The sequence below is a fragment of the Ictalurus punctatus genome, chromosome 23 (genome assembly GCF_001660625.3).
Source record: "Ictalurus punctatus breed USDA103 chromosome 23, Coco_2.0, whole genome shotgun sequence".
Lineage (NCBI taxonomy): Eukaryota > Metazoa > Chordata > Actinopteri > Siluriformes > Ictaluridae > Ictalurus > Ictalurus punctatus.
Window position 1 is genome coordinate 3,999,143 of NC_030438.2, and position 22,944 is coordinate 4,022,086.

General features: G+C 36.8%; 1 protein-coding gene across 9 annotated transcripts in view; it reads left to right on the forward strand.

The window, feature by feature from the left end:
* Nucleotides 1-2,814: 2,814 nt before the first annotated feature.
* Nucleotides 2,815-22,944, forward strand: part of eya1 (EYA transcriptional coactivator and phosphatase 1) — a 57,946-nt gene continuing 37,816 nt past the window's right edge. Inside the window, exons 1-9 of one of the 9 annotated variants that reach the window (XM_053674912.1) lie at nt 2,815-3,231; nt 4,273-4,291; nt 10,005-10,099; nt 11,289-11,416; nt 12,712-12,777; nt 16,579-16,656; nt 18,750-18,816; nt 19,772-19,911; nt 22,123-22,251. In XM_053674912.1, the coding sequence (XP_053530887.1) occupies nt 11,293-11,416; nt 12,712-12,777; nt 16,579-16,656; nt 18,750-18,816; nt 19,772-19,911; nt 22,123-22,251 (604 nt within the window). In that variant the 5' untranslated portion in view covers nt 2,815-3,231; nt 4,273-4,291; nt 10,005-10,099; nt 11,289-11,292. The remainder of the gene's footprint in view (nt 3,232-4,272; nt 4,292-10,004; nt 10,100-11,288; nt 11,417-12,711; nt 12,778-16,578; nt 16,657-18,749; nt 18,817-19,771; nt 19,912-22,122; nt 22,252-22,944) is intronic. The other 8 variants (XM_047150158.2, XM_017453813.3, XM_017453812.3 and 5 more) reach the window with 8 other exon arrangements.

The window sequence follows — 22,944 nt, forward strand, 5'->3', positions numbered from 1 at the left end:
GACACCATTTTGCTGTTATATAGTCATTTCCCATTTATCATATCGTTGACCATATATGGTTATGGTATTAGTCTGTATGGTTATTTATATTTATACACATTTATATGCCAACCATTTTATTGAATGGTCTATTATTATGTGTCATTTATTACATGTTTATTGTACAACTTTATAACAATTCTTTATGATTTTTATATTACATTGTTGTTCAGCACACGTTATGTTTAATTATACTGTTATATAGGGTTGTGTAGTGATTGTGATTATATACCTGTAATTGTTCGGACTACATTTACTCTGTCTGATCGCTCACTAGCTCACTAGATAGGGATGAAAACTGTGAGTGTGTTTGGATGGGAGATAAGGAACTTGCCGGTAATTACACTCTGCAATTTGAAAGTAACTCGCTTGCAAAATGACAGTGAAAGTTAATTTCATACAGCTGCTCATTGAGAGAGAGAGAGAGAGAGAGAGAGAGAGAGAGAGAGAGAGAGAGAGAGAGTATGTGTGTGCACCGTAACTCAATTGGCCACTTTTTAGCCCACAGCCATGGCGAATAGTTACTCGAGAGTTCTGCAGAACTTATTAGCCGATTGAGTTATCAAGAAAATGCGTTAGATTTAATTTTCTGGGCTGAAATGAGAAACATCGCCTTCACCTGCAGGCACACAGACCAGCGTGTTTACAATAAAAACACACTCTTTCTACTCAACCTGCTCTCTCAGTGTGACCACCCAGTGCGCTAAACTCACTTTAACATGTATCTGAGCATATGAACACTCCAACATGGAACACTCCAAAAGTATCTTACATTACACTAACATTAGTGTGCCAATCCTTTTGCTTCCTGAGATTAAGGTTTCGGTTCAGTTTTGGTGTAGTAACAGTAATTAACCTTATTAATAATTATGTTAATGAAAGTTCCTCAGAAGAATAGCTAGACAAATGTGTGTGTGTGAGTGTTTATATCTTGGTTGTGACCAAAATACGTCCCTACAAAGACAGAAATATCGGCCAATTTTGTCTGGTCCCCACATTTGTCTGGTAACCACAAGGAAACTGCTTTGTGTGCGTGTGCATGTGTGTGTGTGTGCGTGTGTGTGTGTGTGTGTGTGTGAGTGTTTATATCTTGGTTGTGACCAAAATACGTCCCTACAAAGTCAGAAATATCGGCCAATTTTGTCTGGTCCCCACATTTGTCTGGTAACCACAAGGAAACTGCTTTGTGTGCGTGTGCATGTGTGTGCGTGTGCGTGTGTGTGTGTGTGTGTGTGTGTGTGTGTGTGTGAGAGAGTGTTTATATCTAGGTTGTGACCAAAATACGTCCCTACAAAGTCAGAAATATCCGCCCATTTTGGCTGGTCCCCACAAGTAAACTACTTTGTGTGTGTGTGTAATGTGTGTGTGTATGTGTGTGTGTGTGTGTGTGTGTGTGTGTGTGTGTGTGTGTTTGGTTCTACCGTTATTATATTTAATTCATAGTATCATTGTTGGGTCAAGTATCAAGTCGGTTGTAGTTTAGTACTACGTTTGAGGATTTTGAGACTTCCATCCATTCATCCATCCATTTTCCATACTGCTTATCCTACAGGGTCACGGGGAGTCTGGTGCCTATCACAGGGGACTCGGGGCACAAGGCGGGGACACCCTGGATGGGGTGCCAACCCATCACAGGGCGCAATCACACACACATTCACACACCCAGTCTCATACTATGTACAATTTGGAAATGCCAATCAGCCTACAGTACATTTATTTGGAATGCAAAAGGAAACCAGAGTACCCGGAGGAAACCCCCCCAAACACATGGAGAAACTCAGGGTGGAGGCGGGAACCGAGCCCCCAACCTCGGAGGTGTGAGCCGCTAACTAACCACTAAGCCATCATGACCCCTGATATTGAGACATTTGGACATTAATAGAAAAAAAGAGAAGATGTAAGGAAAGAAAAGACTAAAATGAAGAAAATAATAAGCATTTTTATGTTGGTCATTAAAAAAACAAACCGGCTAATAATAGTAATAATAATAATAATAATAATAAAGTAGTCCATTGTAGTCTGTCTAATGTTTTCTTCATAAGATATTTCTTCTCCTGAACACGAGCAGAACACTATTGCACATCGCCCCACCACTGAGCTTATTTACACTCCGTCTATAACGATTCGATCATGTCTACAGTGCATCACGGTCTCCGTTTCCCGCTTCCTGTTCACCGAGACGACGGCATCCAATTTCCTAAATAACACACGAGAGTTTTTTTTTTTTTTTTTTTTTTTTAGAACATCCGGTATATTGTTTGTTAAAAAATCTACACAACTTTCTCTCAACACCGATACCAGTAGACGTAGCATGACGCTAACAGTTTCCACTATCGCAAATGTCATTTATCACAAAGTATCGTAACATCAATACATCATGACAGCCCTAATGACAAAACAGCAATGATTAGAGATGGAAAAGGTGATCAGGGGGAAAAAAAGGAAAGGAAATCTTAATCTTAGGGTGAAGTATCAGCCTGAGGGGAGCGAGGGATGAGGAATTGTTTTAGGAGGAGTGATAAAATCTGAAGGAGAGAAATACGGCTTAAAGGGGCGAGTGAATGACATATGGAGGGCTGGTGTGAAGAAAAATCCCCAGTGCCTCCTCCACCTCCACCTCCGTCCTAAAGCCTTCCTGTGTGTGTGTGTGTGTGTGTGTGAGGGCAACTTTCTGCTTTTTTAAAACCCTCCCTCCCTTCACCACTCCCTCTCTCTTGCTCTCTCACTCACTCCCTCCCTCTCTCTCTCTCTCTCTCTCTCTCTAACACACACACACACACACACAATCACACACTCAGACTCCAGCTAGCCACTGCCTCCAGCAGTCATCGGTGGACTCTGACACACTCTTCTCCTCACACACACACACTTGCAAACACACACACACACACACACACACACACACACACACACAGAGTCACTCAGTCTCTTGAGAGCTGTACACGGGACTTCGTGGCTTTTTCAGGCTTAAAATGAAAAAGAAAAAAAGTCATTGAAACGCCGTTGATTTTTTTTTTTTTTCTCCGTTGTCGAGTTTTGAAATCCGAGATTCTGCAACGCCGCATCGTTTGCTTGTGGGACAAAAAAAAAAGAAGGAAAAATAATAATAATAATAAGTAAGAAAATCCGACGAGTGGAAAAAGAAAGAGAAACAAAAAGAGGGATAACTGCAAGGATTCATCCCGAACTGCAGTGAGTACCTTAAATATGATTATTATTATTATTATTATTATTATTATTATTATTATTATTATTTACACACAGAACTTTATTTTCATTTTATTTATATTTTTAAAGCAAGCATCTCCTGGAAAACCTTTAGATAGGCTATTGTAATCAATATGAGATAGAGATTTAGGATAGCAGTACATAGTGACATTTCTAAACTGCTTTGACACTTGCAAAGTTCAGCTTTTGAACATTTCCTTAATGAAATATTTTAAACATCGGAACAAAACCGTACACCTATAGAGAGAACCTCAATGTGTGTTGCGCGTAGTAACGATCATTTGCATAAAATAGATTTAACTGCAAAAACAACAACAACAACAACCAACCAACCAACAAACAAACAAACAAAAAACCCCACTGACTGTCTTTCTTGGAAAAATCCAAATGATTAGAGAGCAGAAAATGTCCAAAATCACCAAAATATCTATTAGTGTAAAGTCGAAATATCGAAAAGTAATATATATATATATATATATATATATATATATATATATATATATATATATATATATATATATATCAGAAAATCAATAAGTATGGAAGAAAATCATATAAAAAAATATGCTAAATTATATTCAACCACCCCTAAATTCGACCTGATTTATTATTATATTATTATATAGTGCACCGTTTATGGTTTTAAACTAAAATTCATCTCAGCACACACCTTTCTCATCTCAGAGCCATCCATTACCACACATACACACCTTTTCTTTATCGAGAATTAAATAACACACTAATACATAGTATACTCTAAGTCAAATTTTTTTTTCATGCTTTATTTATCCATATGTGTCATTTTAGCCTCCAGAGAATGAAGAGAATGAAGCAAAGCAGAATAAACATGATGTTTAAAACACACACACACACACACACACACACACACACACACACACACACACACACAAGAACAATCTGAAAAGATCAGCGCAAAAACATTGACACTTGAATAATAGATCTTATTCTAATATATGCACTGTCTATTTTTCTTTTATACTTCAGCAGAAAATCTCCATCTTAGGTGAGTCACATGGAAAAGTGCGTGCGTTTTAAACACAACATTTCTAGAACATTATGAATCATGAATTCTGTAGCAGTGGTGATGAATAATCCTGTTTTGAGAGCCGATCTTACGTTGACGCGCTTGATTTCAAAATGATTGCTGTCATCACATCACGTCCAGTCTCAGGCCAGAGAGACAAACTCCACAAAGAAACCAAATCAAGTGAAATCATTTCAAAATCATTAAGTAGAGATTTCAAGGAACAGTTCAGTGGCTTGAAGTGTTGCTACATTTAAACGAAGCAAAATGTTTTTGGCAAATTTTGGACTTTCATATCGTGATAAATTATTATTATTTTTTTTAAAACAAACAAACAAACAAAAAAAAAAACAACGTTAAAAAAAATCATTTAACGTTTATTTTTTAACTTCCTAAATATAGCTGTCACTGTCATAAGAAAACCGTAATGATCAGGAAAAAAAAAATCCAACTGTAATTGATCTGCTTCAGTTTGGGATAAATAATAATAATAATAATAATAATAATAATAATAATAATAATAATAATAATAATAATCATTATGATCATCATCATCATCATTTTAAAATTCCATCATAAACAGGGTGTAAATGCTGCTCTGTCTCTCGCTCTCTATCTGACGAATATTATTTCTGTTCTATTTTATTAATATGATCTCGTATGTAATGATCTCGTTATAGAGTACTGACTCGGCGTGTTTGTTTTTAATAAAGCGCACGCTTGTGAAAATGCCGCTCTCTTTTGTAAGCACTGAAGCGAGATTAGCGGCCACTGTTTACCCAAGTGTGTGTGTGTGTGTGTGTGTGTGTGTGTGTGCGTGTGCTGAGGAAATGCAGCGTTAATTGACGCTGTTTATGACACGCACGGCTGTATTGTGTTTAGTAAATACAGCAGTGTGTTATTTAGTTAAGGAGCTGATTAATTATTCATGATCTATGCAAATGATCTGTGCATATTTCCCTGTAATAAGTGAGCTACTTTGCATAAAGACGAAATGAGAATTTGTGTTAATTGCCGGTTTGGTAATAATGATAGTCTGGTTGACTCAAAATACTCTTATTATTAGTTCAATACTGAACGAGTAATTTGTTTGAAAACTTTTTTATTTATTAAATGTTTTTTTGTAGAAGTGACTACACGACGCTTTGAATTACTTTCATCTATTATTATTAACTGATTTATCTTGTAAAAGAAAATGGTAGGATGGTCTGTGAGACATTTGTGTTTGTTTTGGGGTTTTTTTTGTTTGTTTGTTTGTGTTGTCGCACTGCGGTAGGGAGCGACGCATGAAGTGCGCACTTTATGAAGCGGCCCTTCTGGAAGTGATTTGGAGGCCCGAAGTGAGCGTTATTAGCGGATTTAACGTGAACTGCACGTCAGATCGGACAAAAACGGGAGAGACAAATTGCACGTCAACCGACATCTGACAGGAATTAACATTTTAATCACCTGTTACGCCACATCGCACGCGCAGTCGCACACGCAGTCGCACGCGCTGTCGCACACACGGCATTGGTCCATAATGCATAGCTCTATTGACATTACACTGGATGTGTACTAATAATACAGTACGGTAAAATAATCATAATAATACATGTATAAAACAATAATACACGTACATGTACATCATGCCTGCTTATTAATACTGGATTCATGGGATTTTTCAGTTGATGCATTTTTATAAAAAAAAAAATATATATATACATATATATAAGTATTACTATAATTATGCTTCATTAGCCAACTTTTAAAAAAATCTTTGCAATGTCTTCTTATTCGCCTTTAAAATCAAGCACATTAAAAAAATATGTACAATATTACAATACAGTTAGAAAAGGAGCTGAAACACATTGAAACGTTTATTTATTTATTTATTTATTCATTCACTTATAAAGGAGAAAGTGGCATTTGTTTATCTAAGTGGTGTGTGTGTGTGTGTGTGTGTGTGTGTGTGTGTGTGTGTGTGTGTGTGTGTTTAAAACGAGCATGGTGGTCATGTCTGAGTGTTCACCACTGAAGCATTTCTTTTTATTATTATTATTATTATTATTATTATTATTATTATTATTATTATTATTATTATTTAGTTTTTTCAATATGATAGGAGAAGGTACACACTAAACAATTCCATCGCAAACACAGCGTTAATGATAATAAAATGTGAGTTTGTGTGTGTTTGTGGCGCTGAGGTCATATATCAGGGATTTCAGTTTTGTTTCTACATATTTCTATAGTCCCCCCCCCCCCCCCCCCCCCCACTTATTTTGTACATTTTTTCATATAATCTGGTCAGTTTTCTAAATGTTAATGCCGTTACATTCTGTATGTAGTGTGTGCGCATGTGTGTGTGTGTGTGTGTGTGTACATTTTTGAATAATTAAGGCTCCGCCTCAGTGTCCGACTCTTTTTCTCCTTCTCTCATGTTGTCATTTTGAAACGCTAATCAGTCTCCTCGCCGCGTCTCCGTGGCTCACACAGACAAGTGCTGCGCTGCAGTTTGGCCTCACATCTGTGTCCAATTTTTGTCCACATCGACATTCTTTGCATGTCGATTTGTTGTTTTTGGCCCGGCGTGTGGGTTCAGCTGAGCGGCTTACGCGGGGATTAGATAGTTGAAAGTTATTTTGATTAAAGTGTTGTGTGTGTGTGTGTGTGTGTGTGTGTGTGTGTGTGTGTGTTTTAACACTACATATGGTTTGCATGATGTATACATTTTTAAAAGGAATATGAACTATATGGGAGATCAAATAAAATCAAGTGAAATACTTTGAAAGCAGGATGGACACACTGATTGTGTTTTCCACGTAAGTAATATGTGTGTTCAGTCGTACCGTAAATACATATATATATATATATTTAAATGATAATGAATAACCTGTGATATTTCATATATCAGCTTCTCTCCAGTAGTTGGTTTGAGTTTCACTTTCATCATTACGATATTAGAATTTTATTTGTATGTATTTAAAAGAACAAAACAAAAAAAAAAAACCAACAACAACAAAAACAACAACAACAACAACAACATTATGACGTTTACAAATATAGGAGTTTTAATTTCTGGTTATTATTATTATAATTATTTTAACCAGTTAGAATTCAATGCCATTTTTATCCATGCTTTAAAAGAAAGTACAGCTACGGCATCTCTTAAAATCCTCCTAACATACAGCGAAATAAATAAATAAAAATGAGAAATAAATAAATAATGATTCCAGCACAAATTACAGCAGAATTCTGAAAAAAAACACCTAAGAACAATATTATAACACTGTTATTACGGTATTATTATTAGTAAACAAGAATATTGTGTTAAATATCACTGTATATTGTATCACCGGTTATCGGGACAACCTTCTGCAGCTTGTGTGTGTGTGTGTGTGTGTGTGTGTGTGTGTGTGTATTTGCTTGTGGAGCATGACCAAAAAAAAACAACAACCCAGAGCAAACAGTCATGAGTGACGTGCACTTGGCCTTTATTTATTTTTTGGATGACACTGTGCTTTGTTCCTGTAAAGGCGGCAGTGGGCGCAGGCTGAATTGAAACCTGAACATCAAAGTGCGCACGTCTTCTTTTTCTCGTAAAGCTTGTTAGGGTTTAGTGCTTGTTTGCACTTCACCTGCACAGACTCACCTGCATGAACAGAGCTGCTCACTTCCATCTATATACAGCTAGAAGCTATAACCTCTATAATCTCTTCATTTGTATGCAAAACATCATTTCTGTCTCGGTTCTCATTCATCGCTGTCGTAAGAGGCTGATTTGACTGATATTGTAGTACTTTTTCATATGTTGAAATTTTTTCATATATACATTTTCATATATATATATATATATATATATATATATATATATATATATATATATATATATATATGTGTGTGTGTGTGTGTTGGTTTTTGTTGTATGAGTATACAGTATATTGTAGCTAAACTGAATTGACAGAGTGAGAGATAAACGCTTTAAAGAAAATGTATAGAAATAAAACACTTTAGAATTCAGAACAGCTCTCGTTAGAGCTTGAGAAATGACTTCTTGGACACCAATGCAACTATTCAAATTCAAAAATTAAAACTAAAAGATGTAATCTAAAAAAAAAAAAATGACACACAAAAAAAATTCCCAAGTTTTTGAACAACAACAATACAACAAGAACAATAATAAAATAAAAATAAAAAACAGTCTATGAATATGAATGGATAAGGTACATAGGAGACAGATGGTTGCCAGTGGCACTAAAACCCACACCCTCGTTGTGTATTTAATACTTTTCCAGTTTAGATATTTGTAACGTCAAGTTATGATGCTGTGGCTTTGAATTTCAATCAGTAATCGTTTGTCCCTATCATTAATCTTCTTTGATTTTGATAAGAAGCACGTGACACCGTTATAAATGCCGCATGAAGTGTGTATTGTAGCTAAATCCACACGAGAAGAACAGCTCGGACTCACACGAACCCTAAATGTTAAATGTTAATTCAGCTCTGGAGATTTTGATCGTTTTGGACTCTGCTAAACAGATAAACCGTCGCTAATTAGAACGTCATGTTGAACTTTATCTTGTACACTAGCTATAAAAACATTATACTTTAACTAGAACTTAAGAACTTTTAAAGAAAGAAAGAAAGAAAGAAACCCCAGTGATAACTGCTTGGTTCTCCAGGTTCACGTCAACACTCACTGTTTCGAATCATATGCTTGTTTTTTTTTTTTCCTCTCTTTTCTTGTTTTTGTTGTTTGATGATCTTGGCTTTATTATCTATCTATCTATCTATCTATCTATCTATCTATCTATCTATCTATCTATCTATTATTTTTACCTTTCTCCGAGGTAAAAACAGTAAACTCCAGGGGCGAAAGTGGGCGACAGAACCGACTCACGGGGGTAATAGGGGGCATTTTGTAGTGCCATAAGAACCATATGTGGCTCCATATGTTCTCCGCATTCTCCATTTCCAATTTGACCTCGTCGCAAGAGATGGACTGCAGTTTTAGGGCTCTAAAGTGCTCTCACCATCTCTTTTTTCTCTCTCACTCTTTTTTCCTTCCTTTCTCCCTTCAGCCCCCCCCCCCCCTCCCCCCACACACACACACCAAGCCCTGCGCTTTCTTTCCTCCCAGTCGCCTGAGGCAGAGTCATTAGGAACTGTCACTGTGCAGGGAGATAAATTTCAGATAGCGTCAATTGCAGATGAAAGATACGGTGAAGATGCTAGGGGTGTCGCGCTCCACTTGCTTCTGTTCAACAAGTTCCCATCTCTCTCTCTCTCTCTCTCTCTCTCTCTGTCCCTCTGTCTTTCCCTCCCTCACACCCTCCATCCCTCCCTCCCTCCCTCCCTCCTTCCTGCTTACCTTGGCTAAGCCGCTTTTGCATGTTGATTGGGGGAGGACTAATCCAGTTTGCAGCTGTCGTAGTCCAATGATGAATCACCTTTCCCTTCATTTCGGGCCCGCTCTTTCGTTCTCGGGAGGAAGGAGGGAGGACCTGGAGGAGGAAAAACGTAGACAATGTGCCTCTCTGTTCCTCCTCTCTCTCTCTCTCTCTCTCACTGTCTCTCTCCCTCTCTCTGTCTGTCCGTCTGCTCGGGAATAACAATAATGTTTTCTCAGACAACGTCTATTGTGTCACGGATGGATCCGGACAGTGACGCTGAGCTAGAATAACAAAGAGGGACGTTGTTTCATTTGCAGGTGAGGAAGAAAAAGAGAAAGAAAGAAAGAAAGAAAAGAAAGAAAGAAAAGAAAAGGGGGAAAAAAGGCCTAGTTGAGAATCATCACGTTTCCAGGTAAGAGAGAAAGATGACATGAGATGATACAGGAAGTGGAGTGTGTTTAAAAAAAAAAAAAGAAGATATAACAGAGGTAGAGACTCTGATATTCCTTTCTGAAATAACCCAATAATACTTTAAACTTTGCTCTTAACTGTAACTGTAACTTCCTGTTAATGTTTGCCTTGTTTGTTTGTTTGTTTTTCCTGCCGAAACAGGAAGTCAGATAATCTCTTTACACTGATAATATGTGCATCAGTATTGTTTTGTGATGATTATTATTATAAAAGCTGAATGCTTCTGATAGCCAGAGTGTATAGAGTCAGATCGAGTTAGCTGATTGGACGATCGCCGTAATTGTTCCTTAACATTGTTAGAACAATAATGCTTTTAGCAAAGACAAACACAGATGAACATGTGTTTGAGTTTTGTGGCCGTACTCTCTCTCTCTCTCTCTGTCTCTCTCACCCACACACACACAAACACGCACACTGGCCTTCATTTTCCATGCATAATAAAGCAATGCAGATGATAGAATAATGTTTTTAGTGGCACAGATTTCAGCAAAGAAAAACTTTTTCATCTCTTGCATTCATTCCTTTTTTTTTTTTCCTTGTCATTTCCTGAACTTGTTTGCAACTTCGAATTGTACCGACCCCTGAAAACAAACAACAACAACAACAACAAAAAATTCATATGAAAACGGCATTGTGCGTAAATGGTGTGAATTATTAACGGTTAAAATGAGCAAGGCCAGTCACTCGTCAGTCGAGGCGTCTCATTAATTGTTAAATTCGTGTCGAATGTCATTCGCGTGCCTCGAGGGACATTAAGTGTTTTCATCTCAGGAGACCAATGCAATGTGTTTAGTTGAAACATGTTTTAAATACAGTGTGTGTGTGTGTGTGTGTGTGTGTGTGTCAGTGATAATGTGAAAATGGAATAATAAATACGCTAGGAAGATGTTAAATAACCAGCAGGGATTATAGTAGTCACAATAATTGAAATCTATTCAAAATATGAATTCGAATTTTGTGTTAAAATGCACTGTAACTGTCACGGCTATGAGTTGTGGTTATCGATGATTTTTTGTTGTTGGTAATGAATCATTTGCTAACCCGTTATCGTGTACTTGATATCAGATTCAACTGACATTCATGTCTATATGTATATGTGTGACGATATTTACTGTGCGTTTCATTCCCAGGTCTATGGAAATGCAGGATCTAGCCAGTCCGCACAGCCGAGTCAGTGGTAGCAGCGAATCTCCGAACGGCCCAAACCTCGATAACTCGCACATTAACAACAATTCCATGACACCAAATGGCACTGAAGGTGAGATCCTCTCATGTGCATTCAGCACCGTCTACAATTTACTGCTGATTTTTATATTACACAAGACTTCTCATCCTTCCTTCTCTGTGAAACGTGTTAAACGAGCGATACTGTACGTGGACAGACTGATAGTGAACGTTTTATGGTTCACTAGTGACATTAAGTCATATTTGAAATCTTAATATATTTGCTTCAGGAAAGTATAATGTTGTTTAGCTTAGTTATTTACGTCTGAGGTGATAACTTGATATTAGATATTTGTTGGGTATGAAATATAATTTTCTCTATTGTATATAAACACTGTAATATGAACAACTCGGGTATATGAACGATCTTCTCTCATCACTATTTGTCAGGCTTTATAAGTCAGGATTAGGAAAATGTACTATATACTGTATGACGTACAAGATATACTGATATTTGTCTTTGTCGGAATTGATTAATATATTATATATGAATATATATATAAATAGAAATCTATGTGTGTAATGAAAGTACATCACATTCGAATATTGTTATTCGGATAATATTTGATTAAAATAAATGAAACCACGTAGTAGTGGAATTCAGGAGGAAAATCATTACATCTTGTTTTACTGAAATAAAAAAAAATAAAAAAAAGGTTATGGTATGGTATGTATCATATACCTGAGCATAACTTGAAATAAACTGAAGAAAGCATATCACGTTGAGGCGTCTCTAGATCATGCCTCAAGTGAACTGTTATATTTTAATTCCAGATTTTTGTAAAATAAATAAATAAATTAATAATAACAATACATAATAATAATAATAATAATAATAATAATAATAATAATAATAATAATAATAATAATATTTTGTTCATGCTATCAGTTTAATTCTTATAAAATGATATTATGTGGTTGTAGAAGATATAAATGATTTAAAATAGGTATAGCTATGTGTGCTTTACAAAACCTTATATGATAGTTTTAGCAAGATTAGTGAGACACATACTAAAAATTAGTGTAATATTTTCTAAATAACCTCCAAACTGAAATGAGACCGTTATGAACATCATTTAAAAAAAACAAAAAAAAAACGCCAGGTTGAGTTTAAAGAATCTAAAATGCGAGTCCGCTGTTCTCTGCCGATCCTATTTCAGCCTGTTGGGAATCTTAATCTCTCGCTCTCTCTCTCTCTCTCTCTCTCTCTCTCTCTCTTTTTTTACGCATTCTCAGTTTACATAATGTGATTTCTGTCCCGCCTGTGCTGCGTCGAGCGCCCGTTTTTTGGTCATCTGCCCCTTTCTGTGCCACTCTCTCTCCCTTTAGGTGATAACATCACTATGCTTACGACAGCCGACTGGTTATTAAGTTCTAATTCGCAATCCACTGCAGGTTTGTGTAGAAGCAAGCGAGCGATGAAAGGCCAATACTTGGTGTTTTTTTTTTTTGGTTTGTTTTTTTTAAACAGAGAACAAATTCATCACTTATACAGTTTGGCGATCTATCAAATCTACCGTAGATTTCTTCTTTTTTTTTTTAGCTACAATTTAATTGATGAGATTGTGGAACCATTCAACTATTGTGCCTTTCATTAGGGTCTGTTGTGTTGTGTTGTGTTGAATTGAAAGCATGGTTGAAGTTGAAAAAAATGAAAAAGAAAGAAACGCTCTCCTTCTGATCAGAGTTTCATGGTATGCAATGAGAATTTAGCGCTGTAGACTGTGCATGCTAGTTTTCCCTGCTTCTTTTTTTTTTGTTTGTTTTTTTCTAAAAGAAGGAGGGAAAATGTTGGTTTGTCTTGTGAGGAGTCATGTTCGCCATGTCGAGCATGAGGGATTTCACTGGGCATGACTTTATACCCACATGGTGGATTTAGTTTTCATCAAAAAAAAAAAAAGAAAGAAAAAAAAAAGCCTTCTTCTTTCACTTTCTCTCTTTCACCTTATTCTTTCTTTTCCTCGCTCCCTCTCTCTTCTGTCTCTTGCTTCACCCCTTTCTCTCCTTCTCTCTCATTTCTTGTCCCATTGCTCTTTCGTTCTCACTCTCTGTCTCGTTCCCTTCACGAGCTCTTTCTCCTTTCCCCTCCTTCTCGCTTTTCTCTTTCTGAAATGGATAGACGGATGTGTTTCACAGATACGGCTGAAGTCTGAACCGTGCTGTGAAATCATCTCTTTTTCTGCCCGGGTCAAGCTCATAACTGTTTTATTCGCTTTTTGACGTCTCAATTTATCCTGCACGTTCATGCATTCCACAGTGCAGCACCCGGCTCTTTGGCCTTTTATTCTCTCTCTTTATGCCTGTTTTCCTCTTTTTATGCCACATAAAAACCTGCGGTAAGAAACACGATGACTGATAAATCAATGATTTGTTCTGACATTGAAAAAAAGAAAAGAAAAAAGAAATTGTACAATTCTGTCCACAGCAGCTACAAACACTGACTCTAGGCATGTAGGCATGTGCCAATATTCCATTTTAATATCATTTTAATATAACTGCGTAACTTTCGGTCACGGTTTACGATATTCACCTAGTGGTTTAGCAAAACCACAAAGGGCATTTCTCAGTGGTGTGGGCGTTTTCCGACATGTTAGACATGATAAGCGAGAATGTACTTTGTTGAAAGAGCGAAGTGGTAGCCTCTCAGCACTGAGAAAATACAGTCAGCTTGTTGACACTATTGACTTAACAATTGCTAGCTAAACGAACTTGATTTGCACAAGCCACAACAAGCGTCCCAAATTTGATTGATTTATGTGCATAATACCTAGTGTTGTGGTTAGTTTATCCATTTACCGTGATACTTTTTCTACAATTGAGCATAACATGATAATAATCACCATTATTTACTGCTCACTTCGCCGCTTTAATTCCAGTCCAAATTGTAAAACCGTACTGTTTCAATTGTCATTGAAGAACGTGTTAAATGTCTGCCTGTGTGTATTAGCAATACAAAAAGGAGCAACAAAATTTTGCTCAATGACATCAGTTCAGTAAAACACAATTACGTTTAACCATCGTCACATTTATATAAAATAGATATCACAGATATGAGCAAAGAAGCCTGTGAAGAATTGTTTTTATTGTTTAACCTTTTGATCTTTTGTTTAAATGTTCACAAAAATACTCTGCTCTTATGGATATCAAACAATTGCAAACACAACACCGGTTTATCAAAAAAATATCTTTGTTAAACATAAGTTGGCCACAATTATTGGCACCCTTTTTTTTTAGTCAATACTTTGCGCTACCTCCCTTTACCAAGATAACAGCTCTGAGTCTTCTCCTATAATACCTGATGAGGTTGGAGAATACATGGCAAGGGATCGGAGACCGTTCCTTCATACAGAATCTCTCAGATCCTTCAAATTTTGAGGTCCACGCTGGTGGACTCTCCTCTTCAGTTCACCCCACAGGTTTTCTATGGGTTTATAAGTCAGGGGACTGGGATGGCCATGGCAGGACCTTGATTTTGTGGACTGTAAACCATATTAGTGTTCATTTTGATGTATGTTTTGGATCATTGTCCTGCTGGAAGATCCAACCACGGCCCATTTGAAGCTTTCTGGCAGAGGCAGTCAGGTTTTCATTTAATATCTGTTGATATTTTATAGAGTCCATGATGCCATGTATCCTAACAAAATGTCCAGGTCCTCTGGCAGAAAAACAGCACCAAAATATTAAAGATCCACCTCCATATTTAACTGTGGGCATGAGGTACTTTTCCATATGGCTACCTCTCTGTGTGCGCCAAAACCACCTCTGGTGTTTATTACCAAAAAGCTCTATTTTGGTTTCATCTGACCATAGAACCCGATCCCATTTGAAGATCCAGTAGTGTCTGGCAGACTGAAGACGCTCGAGTTTGTTTTTGGATGGGAGTAGAGGTTTTTTTCTTGAAACCTTTAAAACAGCTTGTGGTGATGTAGGTGACTTCGGATTGTAGTTTTAGAGACTTTCTGACCCCAAGACGCAACTAACTCCTGCAGTTCCCCAGCTGTGATCCTTGGAGATTTTTTCACCACTCGAACCATCCTCTTCACAGGGCATTGAGACAATACAGATACACATCCTCTTCCTGGTTGAGTCATAAAATTTCCAGTTGACTAGAACTTTTTAATTATTGCCCTCATGGTGGAAATGGGCATTTTCAATGCTTTTACTATTATTCACTTCCCATTTTGTGAAGCTCAACAACCTTTTGCCGCACATCACAGCTACATTCCCTGGTCTTACCCATTGTTATGAAAGACTAAGTGAATTTTGCCCTATGTGTTACCTCATATTTATACCCCTGTGAAACAGTCATGGTTGAACAATTTCCTGTTCCTAGTCACTCACGAGTACTAAAAAATGTAACATATCATTGGGAATATACTTCAAATATATTTTTTCTCATATGAATTCATATTGGTGCCAATAATTGTGGCACACATATTTTTTGGATAAACCTGTGTTTGCAATTGTTTGATCTCCATGGGAGCAGAGTATTTTTGTGAATTATTTGAACAAAAGATCAAAAGGTTAAACAATAAAGACAATTTTTCATAGCCTTCTTTGCTCATATTTACAAGAGGTGCCAATATTAGTGGAAGGCATTATATATAATTTTTTTATACAAAATAATTTTTGCTACATCACTAACCCTGAATGATTATGAAAGTTCTGAACTGTATTGAAATCAGTAATAGTAACTTAAATAAATTGTCACTCGACAATGTTATAATTCCACAACACGTGTCCAAAGCAAAAAAGTCACTGATGATATTTTCTAGAGACCACAATAATAATATCATGTGTGAATATCGCAACACGTATATTATAGAACTGATTATTGGCACATGCCTAACTGCTAACCCATAGCAGGACATGTCTCTGTCTTATTATTATTGTGAACTTTATTATGCAAATGATTTCACTCTTCTATAAATATTTTACATGTTCATACTTGTATCATGATCCTAGGAATTTAACATCACCAGACTTATGCAATTATAAGTCAAAATAAAAGTATTTTCTCACTCATTTGTGGAATAATTAGTGAGTTCTAATTTAAAGAATGTATTAGAGGTTAATTAGTAAGGTGTAATACATTTCAAATTATATATACAATAATTAAGCTTTGTTGTGTGTTTATATTTTCTCTCTCTAATGATTATGTTTACTGTTATTACAATTTTTTCTTCTGTTTCACAGTTAAAACAGAGCCAATGAGCAGCAGTGACATCACCACGTCTGTAGCAGACGGCTCGCTAGACAACTTCTCAGGATCAGGTAACACACACACACACACACTTTAATACCTTTATTATTCATAAGATCATTATCTCTAACTTTACAGCATAACAGTATCAATATAAACCTGTAGAATTTCATTATCACGTTATATATCACGTCACTTCCTTCGTCATCAAAAACATTCATTAGTTATTTATGTTGGTATGTATTGAAAGAAAACTTGCGGCCTAAATTATAGTATATTAGCGGAAAAAAAAACATAAACAACCAAACATATTAGCTAGTTATCTTATTAGCACTAGCAATAAAGCTATTTTTCCGTATCATGGTATACCACAAAACACCATAACAACCTTAAATACCGGTCACGTCACTTCCTCCAACCACAAACCCAAACAAAATCATCAAATTAAGGTGAATGTGCATAAATAGAGGAAACTAATTGATATAAATTCACATTAATGCTAATCGTATAACAAATTAGCATCAAAAGAGAATCATAAAATGGCACTTTGGATTGTTTTGACTGTGTATCTGGTTGAACCCAAAGCAGAATGTAAACTATATCGCACTTCAGAATGCTTATACACTCTCAGTGCGTATTAATTTCAAACTTAAGCAAACATATTTGGATAAATGTTACAAATTCCCTGCTCACACTTCCACATGGCTCACGGTGGTGTATAGCATTGCTGCTAATTTGTCTTATTTCCATCCCTATTTGACTGAACACTTGATACCTTAACGTTAGACGCACATAAATCACAGTTATGACTCCTGTCTCTGTGATATTAATGAAATTTAGGCGTTTTAAAGTCCGGAGAACTCGAGGGAGCCGAGAGGAAACGTGTCCGGTGTTAATAAAGTGTCTCGGCTCCTGAACTCATTTTACTTTACATGCCACAACCAATTACACACACTCTACCTCACACACACACATCTGTAGAGAGCTGAGAGGTGGTCGAACCCAAAAATATGATATCATTGAGCATAAATAGACTTTTCAGCCAATAAAGCTGAACAACAGTGTTTGTTTGGCAGAAACGGCAGTTTCTAAACTGTTGCTACATGATAACTGTGTTAATGAAACCCAGGCACACACACACACACACACACACACACACTGAAAATTAGGTTGAAAAAAACACAATATTGTGTGTTAAATAGTTTGTATGTATCTTTTTTTTTAAATGGCAGCTCATAGAATACTGCTACTTGTATATGCTAAGCATGTGGTTATAACAAATATTATTATAGTCTGACTAATAAGAGAGAGAGAGAGAGGGGGTGAAGGGGGGATGGACAAATGTCTGTTAGTTTAGAAATGTCAGCTGTGTTATGCTGCTGATGTTATACTAACATAATTACCTCAGTAAATAGCAGTGCCAGTGCTGTGAATATTAGCAAGAGGCTGCTATTTCATGTGGTAATAAGAAACATTATAATATCATTAATAAGTGTATGTGTGTGTGTGTGTGTGTGTGTGAGAGAGAGAGAGAGAGAGAGAGAGAGAGAGAGAGAGAGAGAGAGAGAGAGAGAGGAATGAACAAATGTCTGAGTTTAAAAAATGGCAGCTAAGTTATGTTGCTAATGTTATATGCTAGCATACTTACCTCAGTGAAATAATAATGCTAGTGTTGTCAGTATTAGTAATATTATTTAGCTATACTAATAGTAGTAATAAATATGCGATATTATTACCAATATTGTTATTGTACTGTATTTCTGAATTAGTATTATCAGCATATCATAAATATATCATGTGTTCTATGTGTTAATGAAATAGCATTTATTAAAATGTTACATAGCTAGCGCTAACTTAGTAAGATGAGAAAAATGCTATATCAGCATATCAAGAGATTGTACGTTGCACTGTGTGTGTGTGTGTGTGTGTGTGTGTGTGTGTGTGTGGTCACTATGCCCTCCCACAACGAGATCTGCACAGTCAGTAGAAAGCCTCCTGTTTATTTTCCCTCATTACTGCTCTTCATTATTTGGCTTTAAGTGAAATAAATCCCACGTAATGACTTTTCCCCTTCAGATTCCATGTGTTCTGCTGGCACAAAGTCATATTTACTTAATATTTTTTCTATAATGCTTGAAACTATGTGCTTGCCTGTTTTCCGTAGCTATTGGAAGCAGTGGCTTCAGCCCAAGACAAACTCACCAGTTCTCTCCACAGATCTATCCTTCCAAGTAAGTGGACTTTTATTTTCGCTCTATAAAACAAGCAGAAAAAAATAAAATTCTTTGTAATTTATTATTCTTTTTCAGTGTAACCTTACTATTTCATTGGATTGTTATTGACGGTCATAATTGTAGAGTATGTAGTCAAACTATGAACATATGTAATGAGTTTATTTATGTAAATACTGTAGATACAGTCACCCCAGCATACTGTCACAACCTGTATTGGGATTTAGGACTAACACTTTCAGTGTGCAAATGTTATGTAATGTTACAAAAATATGTTTTTCCTTATCTGTTCCATCTCTTATAAAACTTATATATCTACTGTTGACATTTTTTTATTATTTTTTTTTGTTTGTTTTAACAGTGTACTCTTCATCTATGATTATGATTATGATTATATATGCTGGGGTTTAAATTTTTTGTTCCAATAACACATTTATACAAGCAATTTTAAATATATTGTGTAATATTTAGACCACAGCATAGTATACGTCTTGATTACGATTGGTCAGACGGTAATTTACCTACAGTCGTTCCAGCTGCAAAGCAAATCACATTTTTATATTAACGTGCTTACGCTTATAAAGTTTTCTGTGAAGAGATTTATTTCGTTTTTTTTGGAAGGAGTCTCCAATGTCAGCGTTTTGTACAGTACAGTAGTAGATTTGCTACAGAGTACAAAGCACTACAAGAAGCTAATGCTACTATAGCGTAAGCTTGGTCACAGATGTTCCACAACGATTAAAAAGTATGTCGCTTTTGAATAAATAAAAAATGGTTCCCGTTGACGTATTGCTGTGGTGTAAGAGAAATAAAGCACTTTCTTTAAATGGAAACAAATATGATTTATAAGACAAATCAGAAAAAATCAATGAGGAAAAGTTTACATTTCAGGTCTTTGTGAGTGAACGAATGTGTATCATGTTCCTTTCTTCCTTTTTTCTCCTCCCTCCAATAGCAGACCTTATCCGCATATTCTTCCCACTCCTTCTTCACAAAACATGGCAGCGTATGGACAGACGCAGTACAGCACAGGAATGCAGCAGGCCTATGCCACTTACCCTCAACCAGGCCAGCCTTACGGCATCCCGGCCTACGGTAAGCACAAAAATACAAACAAAACAAAACAAAATCGTATTGCTTTCTCTTTTTTAAACTGGCCCTGAGTTCCAATGTTATTTATAATGGGTTCTTTTCCAGATGCTTCCTCTTTGACTTTGTCAAAGTATTGTATTTGGTTTAATTCCTCAGACCCCTTCATCTGTACATGACAGCAGGTGAAAACTGTGTTATTTTACGCTTCACAATTCTTCCACCACGCAATCTGGTCTGTTAACAGTAAGCTTTGGTTGCTAAGCAGCCTAACAGACAAAGATTCAATGGAGAGAACAATGGCTGTAATGCGATGGTTTTATTGTTTTGAAACTTGGCACATCAACAGAGAATTAAATCATTGTGATGGAGTCACAGTTGTGTGTGACCTTGAACGTGGCTCAGCCAATCGGGTTTCAGAACCCGAAACTTTACGTTTTTATAAAAGAAATTTAGTGATGAAAAGCAGTGAAGCTTTGGCTGTCATAGTATCGTGTTGGAACTTAAAAAAGAAATTGTCTGCACCAAGTGACTAGCCAGGTAATATTAGCTAACTCAAATACCTTGAATACATGATGATGGAAAATGATGGATTTCCTACAAATCACTGTGTCATGACACCACAGTCCCAAGCCCTACCGAACCATAGGCCCGGATTCTCGTTGCACCTTACATAATGAAAATGTCTCAGCTAACATTTTAATACTTCTGCAGTGTGCACTGCTTAGCAATGCTCTACCACCCTGAAGTGGCCGTCTCTTCAGATTTCATGGCAATAGAACTGTGATATATATTTAAAAAATTCCCCCGCAGATATGCAGCAACAGCACACCAAGCTCTTAGCTGATCATTGAGATAATTTTATGTCATGTCGATGACTTTTTTTAACCGACTAAATTCTTGCGATCCTGTGCGTTTCTTTCTAAACCGTGCTATTTTGTACTACATAGGCAGATTAGACAGAGATTAGACAAACAGGGCCAAAACAAAGCAATTTAGATGCAAGAAAAGTTCTTCATTTGTCCTTGTGATGGAGGAAATTAAATATGCATTGGCAACACAATAGAATTTCGAGAAATAAAATGTATATAAAAAAAAGAAGCTTATGATTAAGTTGAGTTTACATGATTTTATCACAATATTTTATTGGAAAAACTGTGACAATTTTGTTTGCCATGTTTTTGAATACTTGCCTTCACAGAACATTGGTGCGGTGAACAGAATTATGGGATTACCTTCTCAGATTAAGAACATATCCAAAAATGTTCATGCCACAATGTCAATGGTAAACACTTGTCCAACAGTGCTGCCTACCTAGGCTGCCTTGTCCCAAATAGGATAACTATAGTGCCCTCAGTGGCGATGTGTATGTACCATGTAGGTTTTTGGATAATTAATTATCAGGGTTCCTCTAAGGTTCTTTGGAGTTAACTGCACTGGTTCTTCTTGGAATCCTCTCTGAAAGGGAAACCTGCTGTTTTAGGGTTTTAAACTTCCCCCTAATGAACAACCCAAACCTTTAGTCAGAGCCTCCAGGATTTCGCAGAATTGAATGCAGATTTTACGCCAGTTTGGACCAGGACGTGTCATGTGACATGTTCACAACGTACATTCAGCCAAAGCCGTCTTTGATTCCTGTGCGTCGAACATGAGTACAATGAAAGGTCTCATTTACCGACAATCATCGCTGCGAAAGACCGGGCAAAACAATTTCGTACAATTCCAGTAGTTTTCCAGGAAAAAAGCACAAAGATGCAGCAAAATCAGGCATTTTTGGTCGCAACAATCACAAATGATCTGTCGTTTTAAGCGAGCGAAATAAAAGTGTACAATTCATGAAGCGCCAAGTCTGTTTTATCGGGAATTGTTTACATGACGAATAAAACACAATGGGAAGTGCCGTTATAGGAAAATAAACGGCAACAGCATGATGTAATGCCTTTACTATCCCTGAAAGGTGCTGTTTCAGAAAATGAATCAACATCTTGTCAACAGTCAGACTCGACAATTCAACAACACTGTGGAAGTTTGATCAAGTGATAAAGTGACAAAGGAATTTTAAAAGAAAAGTATTGCTTTGAGACTTGAAGAGACTGTTTCTCCATCATTACTCTGAACCATCGCCCAACATACAGACAGATATTTATACTTTTTGAATATGTACACTGTGTAATTAAGGATTATGCGTCACTGTTCTGGTGTCACTAACTGATTTAGGTCCATTGTGGGCAGGAATCAAGACAGAAAGTCAAGCTCAGTCTCCAGGACAGAGCAGCTTCCTTAGTTACAGCTCCAGCTTCTCAACACCGCAGACGGGACAAGCGCCCTACAGCTACCAAATGCAAGGTTAGAGTCTGCCTCATCTTCTTCTTCTTATTTCTTGTTCCCACCTCAATGGAAAAGACCTGTGGTTTCTCAGTTCAGTCCAAATATGTCAATTAATCAAGTGAAATTGCTTGATTTGGTATTTGAAGACATACACGCAGCAAAGTTTCCCACATTTTTTGGTATAGTTTAATTTATCAGCGTTCACTGCATTTTGATCATCATGTTCAAATATAAAGTCAGGATTCAGTTTATTTATCCCTGTAACGTCTTTTTCCAAGCAGTGGAAAAGAAAGTAGCACTCTTTCAATGACTCTCACTCATCCAGATGATAACTGTTTCAGTGATCGTGTCTTTCTTCCTACTTCGTACACGATGTGAGGTTAAGTTTGTTTAAAATAAAGTCCGTCTGGACTCCATCGCACACTCCCGTGGCAAGAAAACAAAACCTCTGCTGCTGCTGCTGAAAAAAAAAAAGAGCAAACGAAGCCGCAATTGATAAGTCACTGTCTCCTTTTGAGGGAAATTTTAAGTGAAGCACAACAAATAAGTGCAGGAGCGTGTAGTTAGGAATGAAGGATGGGGGGTGGGGTCGGGGGTTTGCAAGGTTTGTGCCTCAGGGAGGGTGGGGTGTTGGGTGACCAGGCCCTTTTCCCCAGCATGAGTCAATTCTTCATGGACAGGAGGGCGTTTAAAACGGCCTTTCATGTGGCT